This window comes from Onychomys torridus, chromosome 5 (assembly GCF_903995425.1).
Source record: "Onychomys torridus chromosome 5, mOncTor1.1, whole genome shotgun sequence".
NCBI classification, from domain to species: Eukaryota; Metazoa; Chordata; class Mammalia; order Rodentia; family Cricetidae; genus Onychomys; species Onychomys torridus.
Window position 1 is genome coordinate 32,835,212 of NC_050447.1, and position 12,582 is coordinate 32,847,793.

General features: G+C 44.2%; 1 protein-coding gene across 1 annotated transcript in view; it reads left to right on the forward strand.

The window, feature by feature from the left end:
• Positions 1–4,896: 4,896 nt before the first annotated feature.
• C5H16orf70 (chromosome 5 C16orf70 homolog) overlaps positions 4,897–12,582 on the forward strand; it is a 29,636-nt gene continuing 21,950 nt past the window's right edge. Inside the window, exon 1 of the mRNA XM_036188438.1 lies at positions 4,897–5,215. Within this exon, the coding sequence (XP_036044331.1) occupies positions 5,152–5,215 (64 nt within the window). The 5' untranslated portion in view covers positions 4,897–5,151. The remainder of the gene's footprint in view (positions 5,216–12,582) is intronic.

Consider the following 12,582-nt stretch of genomic DNA (forward strand, 5'->3'; position numbering starts at 1 on the left):
CATCTCTCCAGCACACTACCAGGAAATTTTAAATTGCTTATATTGCTGTCATCAATATCAAGATACATGGGTAATGAATTATAAAATGAATTTTTTGTTTTGTTTTGTTTTTTTGTTTGTTTTTCAAGACAGGGTTTCTCTAGCTTTGGAGGCTGTCCTGGAACTCCATTTGTAGACCAGACTGGCCTTGAACTCAGAGATCCACCTGCCTCTGCCTCCCAAGTGCTGGGATTACAGGCGTGCACCACCACCGCCCGGCCTAAAATGGAAATTTTAATAACGAATGTTGGAGCTATACTATTGGGCTTTAAAATTAAACCAAAATATATTGGGCGGAAAGATAGCTCAGCAGTTAAAAGCACTTGTTGCTCTTGCAGGGGCCAAGGTTTGGTTCCCAGCATCTACGTGGTGTCTCAACAACCATCTCTTAACTCCAGTTGCAGGAAATACAACATCGTTTTCTGAACTCCATGGGTGCCAGGCATGTACACAGTGCACATACATACATGCAAGCAAGACAGTTATACACATAAACTTTAAAAAAACTATTAATCATTTAGGATAACTTGGAGATATAATAAATGGAAACTGAGTACCCTAAATAGACATCATCTCTGCCCTCAAGGAACCTAGTCTATCCCTAAAGCTGACTCAGAGCAGTAGCAGCCTTTAAATTCTCTAGGAAGCATTGACAGTTCAGTGTATCTTTTCTGAGTAATCAGAATAGGCTGACCCGGGGAGGCATCTGACATCAACCAGAGAAAATACTGCGTGCAGGTAGCCAGCTAGTTAGTAGCTTAGCAAGCTGGAAAGAACATCAAATCAGGCCTACAGCATAGATTTGGAAGGGGCTGCAGATGCCTGGGTGAGACACAAGCAGTACTGGGCTGATGGTGTCAGCTACGTAGAAGACATTGGGACTGCTGCGTAGAGAGGACAGGAAGTCACCAAGCAGTCGGGAGGTTTGTAGGATGAGTGCTTGAGGAACTTCCTTTGTTGACTGAAAAGATGAAGGCCAGCATAGGGTAACCAGGTGGGTATGAAGACTAAAGGGGGAAATGCAGGAACTGTAATGAAAATTTGTACCCATTTTTATGTTAAAAATGGTCCATTGTGTTAATCTTAAAACATACCAAAAAATGGGGCTGGGGAGATGGTTCAGTGGTTAGGTTTTTGTTTTCTGTTTGTTTGTTTGTTTTGATTTTTTTTTTTTTTTTGAGCTGAGGATTGAACCCAGGGCCTTGCACTTGCTCTACCACTGAGCTAAATCCCCAAACCCTGATCCAGTTTTTTTTTTTAAAGCTAACAGCTTGAAATTTTTGAGCTAAGTATCAGTGGTATGCCTAGCCTTATAGAGCAGAATTGAACACTGTCCACCATTGAGACAGAACAAGAAAGGAGGTGGTATCATAAAGAGGGATTTGGAAATACCTAAAGTGGACATTATCTTCTGTTTTTATTGGACCAAGGTAATCACTGTGTTTCAGGGCTCCCACCAGGGAAGATCATTCAGGTACAGCCTAAGAGCCAATTGAAAGTCTTTATTCCAGCTAACTGGTGACCACACCTGGGTGTTCTGAACCCAAGTGCAGCTATGAGCCTTTCCTGGGGTCCATATTTAAGCAAGAAAACCACATCCTGGCTGGAAAGTCCCTAAGATTCCTTTCCCACAACCGCAAGCAGATAGTCACAAAAGGCAAAATACTCAATTAGCAAAGAGGGAGGTCGGGCAACCTTTCAAAAAGCCCTCATCCTTGAGTTGTTTTCCTTCCAGGGATTGTTTTCCCCTTATAGTTACTGGCACTTTCCTCATCAAGACAAAATTGATCTGAGGAACCAAGATGGAGTTACAGTCAACTTACAGCCCTTGTCATAGCAGTAACACTCACCCTCCTAAATAAGGGGATTGCAGTCCTAATTTTTCCCTAGAAGAATCAGGATGTTCGTGGATAGCTCTAATAACCACCACATATCACTCTCAATTATTAAATACTTTGGGCTGGGAGTGTAACTATTACACTTTCTAGCATTCACAAGACTCTGGTTTGGATCCTGAGCACTACCATGAAAAAGAAAAAAAAGGGCCAGGTGGTGGTGGTATATGTCTTTAATCCCTGCTCTCTAGAGGCAGAGGAGGCAGATGTCTGAGTTCAAGACCAGCCTGGTCTACAATTCAAGTTCCAGGACAGCTACACAAAGAAACCCTATCTCGAAAAACCAGAAAAAAAAAGTAACTGTTATTGGTCCATAACTGAAATGTCATTGAAAGCCCTTAGACCCCTTTGTTTTTCAAGCCCATCAACATCTTGCTTTCAAAGTTATCACATTATTTTTACCAGAAAGGCTGATGTACAATGACAGCTTCTCCAACTCCTTTCCTAAGTGACTCTATTCAGCATCTACCTCAGAAAATGGAATGTTTATTCTGTTGTTTATTCTTTCAAGATTGTGCGTGCGTGCGTGCGTGTGTGCGTGCGTGCGTGCGTGCGTGCGTGTGTGTGTGTGTGTGTGTGTGTGTGTGTGTGTGTGGTGTATGAGTGTGCCTGAGAAGGCCTGAGAGGACATCAGATCCCCTGGAGCTGGAGTTAAGTGATTGTGAGGTGCCAGGCATGAGTGCTGGGAGCTGAACTTGGGTCATCTCTGTTGGTTAAATTGGCGCTGCTTGTGGCTGGCCGCCACCCACAGTGGCCATGCTGACGGAGGGGAGTGCTGGAGCAAAGTCATGAGCCATAGTTACCTTTCTAGAGCTTTATTGGGAGAGAGGGGAAGGGAGGGAGAGAGAGAAAAAAGAGAGAGGGAGAGAGATAACCAGAGAAACAGAGAGAGCGCGGGGAGGGAAGAGAGCGGAAAGAGAAAAGGGAGACACACAGAGGGCCCTTCCACCCGCTTTTTAGGCAGAGCCGCCATGCCAGGCTGATAACATAATTAAGAACAAAATCCTTACATCTCTCCATCCCAGAGTTGACTCCCTCTCTTCTCTTACATGCAATCTATAATTCTTGCCAATTCCATCATGTAATTTTGAAGTTATATACAAAGTGTTTTCATACAAGCCAGACACTTAGAAAGGTGCAGACCCACTAACAGGTCTGTGAGGTAGATATGGGTTGGTTTGTTTGGGGGCTTTGTTTTTGTTTTGAGACAGGGTCTCAAGGTAACCTTAGACTTCCTGGAATTAACTATATAGACCAAGCTGGCCTAGAATTCACTACTTCTGGGAAGAGCTTTTCTGCTATTCAAAGCTTCTTTTTTCTTTTGGTTTTTCGAGACAGGGTTTCTCTGTGTAGCTTTGTGCCTTTCCTGGATCTCGCTCTGCAGACCAGGAACTCACAGAGATCCGCCTGGCTCTGCCTCCCAAGTGCTGACATTAAAGGCGAGTGCCACCACTGCCCAGCTGGGAAATGTTTTTTATACAGCTCAGGGATAGGAGTTTCCAAATGGGAGATGTGGCAGGCAAAATAGGCAGGGTCACAGGACGCAGAACATAAGCATAAAAAGTAATAACAAATTAGTCTTAATGACCTTCTGAAACAGACCCGGTTGCAAGGTGGGCATAACCAAAGCTTCTTTTATTCATGACAACTTGAGCGGGTCACTTTTAAATAGCAAAGATCACATCCTTTGTTCACGAAAATCACTACACACTATCCCAACTGAGAGTTTCCTGGAAGTTGCTTCAATATTCCTGGTTTTGTGGTTTATTCAAACTTTAAAAATCGCTTTCACTAAAAATCCTTTCCACTTTGTATTTAGAGGCATGGGGCTTTTAATCTTTGTCCTGCTTCTCCCAAGACCCTGCCCAGCCAGCTGCATCTCAATTCAGGCCCCATACTCTTTCCCCTCACTATAAGTAAAATCAACTGTTTTTTGTTAGTTTAACCATTCCCAGTCTGGTTTGGATTAGACTTTGTTTGACAAGATCTGCTGTGTCTCAGACTGGCCTTGAACTCTTTGTAGGACAGCATGACCTTGAACTTCCTTACAGCCCATCTGCTGGCAGACACAAACTACCACACCCAGCCTCTAAACATAACATAACTAATTACACATGTCAGTGTTTATTCAGTCACTTCCCCACTGGACATCCCAGTGACCCAGTTGTTTTGGCAACTATGCTACTCAAAGACATCCTACTGTTTTTGTTTTGTCTAATGCCCATAGCAATGGCTTCATTTTTTTTTTTTTTTTTTTTAAGTTAAGGCTAAATACAACTAGGGCCCCCCTTCCACTCACGGGAAACAAGCACAGAATGCTTAAGGGTATGGGCAACACCATAAAGCATTATCAAGCAGCAACGCTGATCCCAGGCGGAGCTGCTGGGAGCAGCCTCTGTCCTTAGAATGCACGCCCCCGGCTGAGCACCTCTGAATGGGACCTAGTTTGGAACCCTTCACCTCCTACTCATTCCTCTCGCCCTACCCCTTCCCCACACACTCGCACATCATCAACTATGAGGTGGGTCCTGCTCAGAGACAACTAGGTCCGAGGGAGCGTCCATTTCTGCACAGCAGCAAGTAGTTGCTGCCAGCGTCAGTACTATGACAAGCGAGATGATTGTGGGGGCGCCCGCAGGCAGTGAGTCTCTGGGACTGGGTCCTTCCTGTCCCTTTTGGTCCCAGCGCACATTAATAGCACAGGTGTGTAGACGGCAGCCAGCTTCATTCTTGTGTGATGTGTTGTGGGCGTTGCTCCTTTCCTTGGGTAGGCATGTATGGAGTGTTGTGCAGTTTGTAGGGCCTCTAGAGTACGGCCTTTACCTTGTAAAGCCGCCAGTCTTCCTGCTGAATGCGGCCGCCAAATCGCCTGTCAAGCCTCAGATAGAGTTTGCGCGTGCGCGACTCCGCCTCAGGCTCCGCCCCCTAGATTTGAGCTCCGCCTTTGCCACGCTTTACGGCCAGGCACGCCGCTTTTGCTGCAGTTGCTCCGGACGCTGCTGCTGCTATTGCCGCTCCAGCCGCGGCTGCTGTCCGGGAGGTGAAGGGAGGTGAAGTGTGTTGTTGTGTCGGTGCTGCTGCCGCCGCCCGGAACGGAGTGGAGAGCCGAACGTCCGCGGGCTGGCGAGAGCGGCGAGTCAGCAGCTGCGTGGTTTCCTCAGGCCGGGTCCTGTCTGCGCTGCGGCAGGGAGGCCGCCCGGCCCAGCGAACCGAACCAATGCTGGACCTGGAGGTGGTGCCTGAACGCTCTCTGGGGAACGAGCAATGGGAATTCACGCTCGGTGAGTGTGGGATCCTTTCAAGACCCTGTTCACTGGCCCCTGCTTCTCTCTGGCCCCTTCCGCTGCTGGTCTCTGCCCCAGGTGCCGCTGCGTCCGCGGCTCTCCGCCTCTTCGTACCCTCTGGTCTTTTGCTTCCAGGCTTTAGATACCCGCTCCTTCCATCTGTCATAGGAAAAGCGATGCCCTCGCCTAGGGCTTCGGCAGGTCCTTCTTAGGAGCTGTAGGACTATTAATTATAATAGCCGATACACTCCAAATACTTAGTGAGAAGGCCCTGCTCTTTTGAATTTATCTCTAGTAACCGTCCCTAAGATCTGAGGATCGATACTATTGTTATGCCCATTTTGCAGACTATGGGCAACCCTCTTGGTCTCTGATCTCTCTTTGGTTTTAGAAAGAGGCAGAGGGATCGGGAGAACATGGGTTACTTTTTTCAGAAGGAAAACCTAAGCTCAAATCTCATCATAAAATGATGCGGGAAGTTGAGCTTGCTTTGTTAAAGGAACTTCTGACTTGTTTTCTTCTCTTTTGAAATGTAGCCTTAGCGTGTGATGTCGTAATACTAGATGCCAGAGTGAAAAGTTGAGTGAAGTGGAAATTACACATAGCTTTGTAGACAATTCAGTTTGGTCACTTTTGAGTTAGTTGACCTTATTATGTGAACAAGCATATTTGCATTTAGTAACTCCAGTGTGTTTACTTTATGCCAGCACTAAGAAAAGGGGGTGGGAAGCAGGTGTTGCTGCTGCTTGTTTGTGTGGGCCTGAACCTCTGTCACTCTGGTGTGGGCTAATAGACTATCAGCTGCTCCATTTGATTATGGCTTCTCCTTGACTGTGGAAGGTTCAGGTCTATAGAGACAGCACATTGGAAAAAACAAGCTGGGTAGATTGCTGGAAAGAACTTGCTGGGGCTTGGTGGCTGCCTGCCTCCTGCCCCTTGGAGAAGCCGGTTTGTCTTGGCTCTCTTCTCTCGGAATTTAAAGATTTATTTATTATGTATACAGTTCTGTTTGCATGTATCCCTGCAGGCCAGAAGAGGGAGCCAGATCTTATTACAGATGGTTGTGAGCCACCATGTGGGTGCTAGGAATTGAACTCAGGACCTCTGGAAAGAACAGCCAGTGTTCTTAACCTCTGAGACATCTCTCCAGCCCCTTCTCTCGGAATTTAGACTGCCTGCCTGTTCCTATAGAGTTATCAAAATTTTGTATGCTATGAAAACGTTCCATTCAACTTCTTGTGAGGCACCAAGAGCTTGATTGAAAAGCTAATGCTGTTTAGCTTTTAATTAATATCCTTTTCTCCCCCTGACAACCCCTACCTAACCCAGACCTTCCTGCACATGCTAAGAACCACAACTTTAGCTTCCGACTCAGATGGTATTAGAGTGTGGATCTCTTAGTTTGACTTAGTGAATATAGAAGATTGGTTGAGGTAAGGAAACTTCCAGAACACTGGGCCATATAACTAACTACCAAGGGCTTCCTCTAGTAAATGTTTGACAATTAAACCCTAAGCTGCCAGTTTTCAGGAACTAAGAATTTGAGTAGTTCTTTCAAACTGTCTTTGCAGTAGCCAGAAATTAACAGCACACTGGGTTCAGAGTTGAGCTTTTCAGGGAAGCTCATAGGGAAGACCTGAGCCTTTGAGAGTACTTGTAAACATTTTCATTATTGTTTTTGTTTTTAAGTTGGGTTTCATTTGCTTGTTTGTTTTTCAGACAGTTACTAGCCCAGACTGGCTTCAAACTCCCTATATAGCTGAAGTTTATTTTAACTTATATTTCTGCCTCTGTCTGGGTTTCTGTAGTACTAGAGATCAAATCCAGTAGCCAGCACAAGAGTGTGCTACCATGTCCATCTAAAATCTGTGGGTTTTTTGAGGGGAGGGGTTTTTGTTTGTTTTTGTTTTATTTCATGTGCATTGGTGGTTTGCCTGCATGTATGTCTGTGTGAGGGTGTCCGATCCTCTGGAACTGGAGTTACAGTTATGAGCTGCCATATGAGTGCTGGGAATTGAACCAGGGTCCCCTGGAAGAGCAGCCAGTGCTCCTAACCACCGAGCCATCTCTCCAGCCCCCAAGTCTGAGTTTTTAATTTTAGGTTTCTTTCGGAGGAAAGTTCAGTAGTTAAGAGCACTGGCTGCTCTTCCGAAGGACCAGAGCTTTATTCCTCACACACACACACACACACACACACACACACACACACACACACACCCAGTTCTGGCCTCCACAGGCACTACATGCACATCCTGCATATTCATATATTGCAGGCAAACACATACACATTTAAAACAAATGTATGGGGAGGCACCTGTGTATGTGTGTCTGTGTCAGCGTGGAGTCAAAGGGCAATCTGCAGGAGTTGGTTCTCTCCACCATGTTTGTCCTATTGACCAAACTCGGGTGTCTAGGTTTGCCAGTGAGCACCCTTGCTGACTGTGCCATCTTACTGACCCTGAAATTTGCAGTTTTAGATTATGTAAATCCAGGACTGGGTGTGGTGACACACACCTTTAATCCCAGGATTCCAATTTTTGTTTGTTTGGTTTTGTTTTTTGCATTTATTTTTATTTATTTATTTTTAAGGATCGAACCCAGGGCCTTGGGCTTGCTAGGCAAGTGCTCTACCACTGAGCTAAATCCCCAACTCCTGGTTTTGTTTTTTTGAGATAGTGTCTCTACATGGCCCTGGCTGTCCTGGAACTCAGCTATGTACACTAGGCTGGTCACAGAGATCCACCTGCCTCTGGCATTTGCCACCACACCCAGCAAAAGACTATAATCCTTTATAACTAAATTATTAAAGGAAAAAAGGAAACAGAAGGCTCATTAGGAATTACCCAATGAAATACCAAACCACAAATTTAAAAAATAAGGGTTTTTTTTGGGGGGGGTTGTTTTGTTTTGTGGGGAAGTTGTTAATTTGGTTGGTTGGGTTTTTGTTTTTTGTTTCTCAAGACAGGGTTTCTCTGTAGCCTTGGCAGTCCTGGAACTCATTCTGTAGACCAGGCTGGCCTCTGACTCAGAGAGATCCACCTGCCTCTGTCTCTCAAGTGCTGGGATTACAGGCACGTGCTGCCTAAGGTATTTTTAATTATGGTGATTTAGAAAGCTGGCAAAATATAGTGAATGAACAAAGTTTAGATAGTTTGGTTGAAGGAACTTTTTGAAAGGATACACAGAGGCATAAAGACAGAATAAAGATAAGAGTTGTGCCTGTGTGTTGTTGTTGTTGTTGTTATTATTATTATTATTATTATTATTATTATTATTATTATTTGTTTGGTTAACATACAAAGAAATGGGTTTCACTGACCATACTTCGGAATTATTTGTCCCCACCTTGCCCTTCCCATCTCCCCATCTCCCCTGGTTGGTCTTCCTCTCACCACGGCATTGGATTTCTACCTTTATCTAGTCTACCTTTATAGTAAACAATGGATAAAAGCATATTTGTTGAGGAATATAAAATGAAGGCAAGAACTTAAGGCTCCTATGGCTCTAGATCATGTGAGTTAAAGGTGTTTAGCTCTAGGTTGGGTTTGGATTGTTTTTTAAATCACTGTAGAGAATTTTTCAAGATTTTTTTTTTCTTTTTGGTGTGTGTGTGTGTGTGTGTGTGTGTGTGTGTCTGTGTGTACTTGTATGAGAGGGTGTAGGATCCCCTGGAGCTGGAGTTACAGGCAATGTGAGCAGCCCAGCATGGGTGCTGGGAACAAAACTCAGGTCCTGTGGAAGAGCAGCTAGTACTCTTAATCATGGAGCCATCTCTCCAGCCTCTGGATTTGAATTTGGATTTCCACACTAGCTAGCCTATCTTGGATCACGATAGACCAGCAACCTCCGGCCCATCACTCTACTATTCCTTTTCATCTTGAGTAATGAAAGGACTGCATTCTGCTGGGAATGGTCACATGACTTCTGTTCCGGGGAAGCTCTATGGACTCTTGATAGGTTAGTGATGATAGCCTGTAATGGGGAGAGATGGCATGAGACTCTACTAGCTGTCACCCAGTCTCCATGTTATTTCAGGAACTCACTTAGTTGTCACAGTGTAACAAGCAGAAAGCAGAGGTAACCTAGTATTTTGCCTATGGCAAAGGGGAAGATAGATATACTTAGAGAGTGAGTCTACATGTTTCTCAGGACTCTAACCTTCAAGTTCAAGGAGTAGCTTCCTAACAGGCTTTTATAATCCTCTAGAAACCATTCACTCATGAATTTAGCTAAGCGTTCGTTTTTTGTTTTGTTTTTGTCTTTTGAGATAGGGTCTCCCTATGTAACCCTGGCTGGCCTTGAACTCACAGATCTGCTCCTCCATGGCTGGTTTCCTGGACTCTATCTTTAATCTCAGCACTCTTGACAGTGAGTTGGGGAGACTGGGGGTGAATCAGTTTTCCCCTCTCAATTTCCCCTAATCCAAACCATCCAAACTGCAGCTGGGGCTGTTAGGTGGGGATAAGTATGGATTAAATATGAAATCTGCTTTAAAACATGTTAATAGGTTGGAGAACCAGGCAGTTCTTACCTTGTTACCACAATACTGTAAGGTTCTCTTCATTTGCCGGCTAACCTTACTTTATGGAGTTAGGTGAAGATGATAAACACATAGGTAGCTGAAGAGAGATTTCCTAGTTCTTATTGTAACCTGTGCAAATGCAGATGTATCTGGTCATTGTAATCATTGCCTAGCATTATAATGGAAAGCTGCATCAACCTCTTGGCTGCTTTCCTGGCCTTTGTATAATGTTGGGAGATTTGGGAAATGCCAGCAACACAGAGACAAGAAAACCTAAGCAGAATCTCTGCAAATACCACAGATGGTTTGACCATTGTGGAATAAAGACATTGCAAATGAAATAATGGTTTCAATAAGACTTGAAAAATATATTGATGTCTGGATTTGTTTTTAGTTTTCTGAGACAGAATCTTGCCCATACTAGTCTTGGAACTCTGAGCAATCAATCCTCCTGTCTTAGTTTAGTATTCTGAGTGCTGGGATTACAGGTCTGAGTCATTGTGCTTGGCTTGGATTTGTTTTTGAATCTCATCTTTAGAATACCTAAAGGCAGATTTAAAGGGTCATTTGAGAAAATGCTCTCCAGCATTGCCTTGTTGTGCAGAGACAGATGGCTTGCTGTATCCAACATTGTAGTTAGAGTTTTCCTGCCTGGCCCAGTCAGGACAAATCTCTCTTACCCGCCAGTCCCACAGTCGCTCAGACCCAACCAAGAAAGCACACAGAAACTTACATTGTTTAGAAACTGTATGACTGTAGCAGGCTTCTTGTTATCTACTTCTTTTATCTTAAATTAACCCATTTCTGTTAGTCTATACTTTGCCACATGGCTTATGGCTTACCAGTGTCTTTACACGTTGCTTTTCATGGTGGCGGCTGGTGGTGTCTCCCCAGCCTTCTACTTCCCAGAATTCTCTTCTCTCTTGTCCCGCCTATACTTCCTGCCTGGCCACTGGCCAATCAGAACTTTATTTACACAGAGCGATATCCACAGCACAAGATAGCATGTGTGTCTGTGGATCTGCTCATAAACATTGGAAATCGTGTAGAAAATGATCCTACTCAAAAAAGTCATTGATTGTAAAGCATTTTGTTTTAATAGTTCATTTTATTGTAATAGAAGATATGGAGGCTGTTGTGGAAAGAGAAGGGAGTTGACCTAAACTAGATGCCTAGAGAAGGGTTTGCATTAACCCACAGGAGAAAAATAGATGATGTATGCAGGAAAACATAATGAATTTGGATCTATAATTAGAGCATGGTGTCCTGGCAAGAGTAATAGCCAGGCATGGTACACCACCACCCCTCAATCCCAGGACTCAGGTGGCTGAGACAGGTGGATTTCTGTGAGTTTGAGGCCAGCCTGGGCTACATAGTGAGTTCTAGACCAGCCAGGACTACACAGTAAGAACCCATCTCAAAAAAAAAATTTTTTTTACCTGTAATCCTAATTTTGTTTGATATTAACTGTCTGGGACACTAAAACCTCTAGGTTCATGAAAAAGAAGGTAAAGTCTGTTGTGGGCTTCCATTAGGAAGTACAGCTTATAAACTGGATTCAGAGAGGCAAGAAAAAGGAAGGATTGGAGGTTTTTGAATTAAGATACACTCACTGAATATTGGAAGTAGTGAGAGAGACCCAGAATACAGAGAAGATGAAAAAAAAATCTGTTAGCTCTTATTTGACTTTAGTTATACACAGAAAACAGCTTGACATTCTAGTTGGAATCTGCAAAGTTGGCTGAATGAGACATAAGCAGAAGAAATAGTGCCGTGTCTGTCATTGTGTCAAATATACCCTGTCACATACCTGTGGAGACGGAGAAATTCGAGGGACACAGCAAAGAATGGTGTATTTGTGGAGAGATGGGAAGACTGTGTATGAGGCCTGTGTGTTCTCCTGGTTATTTTGTCTCTCGGACGTCTGTAGCACAGATGCTCGTCCTTGGCAGGAGTGGCAAGCTGAGCAATAATCCAAATTGTTAGCATTCTCAGCAGCTTTGTCTAGTGTGCATTAGACCGACCCCATGCTATAGAAGGCTGAAAAGTGTTTTGATTGATTATAAGTCAGGACTGGGGTTTAGCTTAGTAAAGTGCTTGTTTAGCAAGCCTGAGGATCATCTGAGTTCAATCCTGAGAACTCACATTAAAAATAAATTATAAAAAAAAAAAAAAAAAAGACTGGGTGTGGTGGCATGGGCTTGAAATCTCAGCACTGGAGAGATGGGACAGGTGCATCCCTGGGACTTACTGGCCAGCAGGCCAGCCCTAGCCTACCCACTTGATGAGCTCTAGACCAATGAGAGGTGCTGTCTCAAAAAGCAAGATGAACGGTTCCTGAAGAATGGACCCGCGATTGCCCTTGGACCTCCACTTGAACACACGTGTGCATGTACATACATGCATGCACATATAAAAAAGAAAATTACATTTGGCCTTCTGTTCGATTGCTTTTACCTTTCTTAAAACTGAACAACAGCTCCTCGAATGGGAAAATGAAATAGAACTGTTTAAACGGGGTGGGCCACAGCTTGCATTCTTCATCTGAAAGCTCTTCTCTGCATATCTCCTTTTCTCAGTCTGGAGTCCCTCATCTGAGTGTGCTCTTCCTTGTGGCCCTGGGTGATACGTTAGTCCCTCTTCTTCCCTTTCTTGTGCCGCTTAAGCCCCACAGAGTAAGTATTCTACAGCCATGGGCGGTCCCCTCTGTGCGGGGGAGCTGGGAAATCAGGCAGTAGTAAATAGCCCATCCTGTCATTGCATTCATGCAACTGAGTTGTTTTTAGATTTTCCAGAACTTATCTCTCTGTTTCTTCCTGTTTAATGTTATGGACCCTGAAAA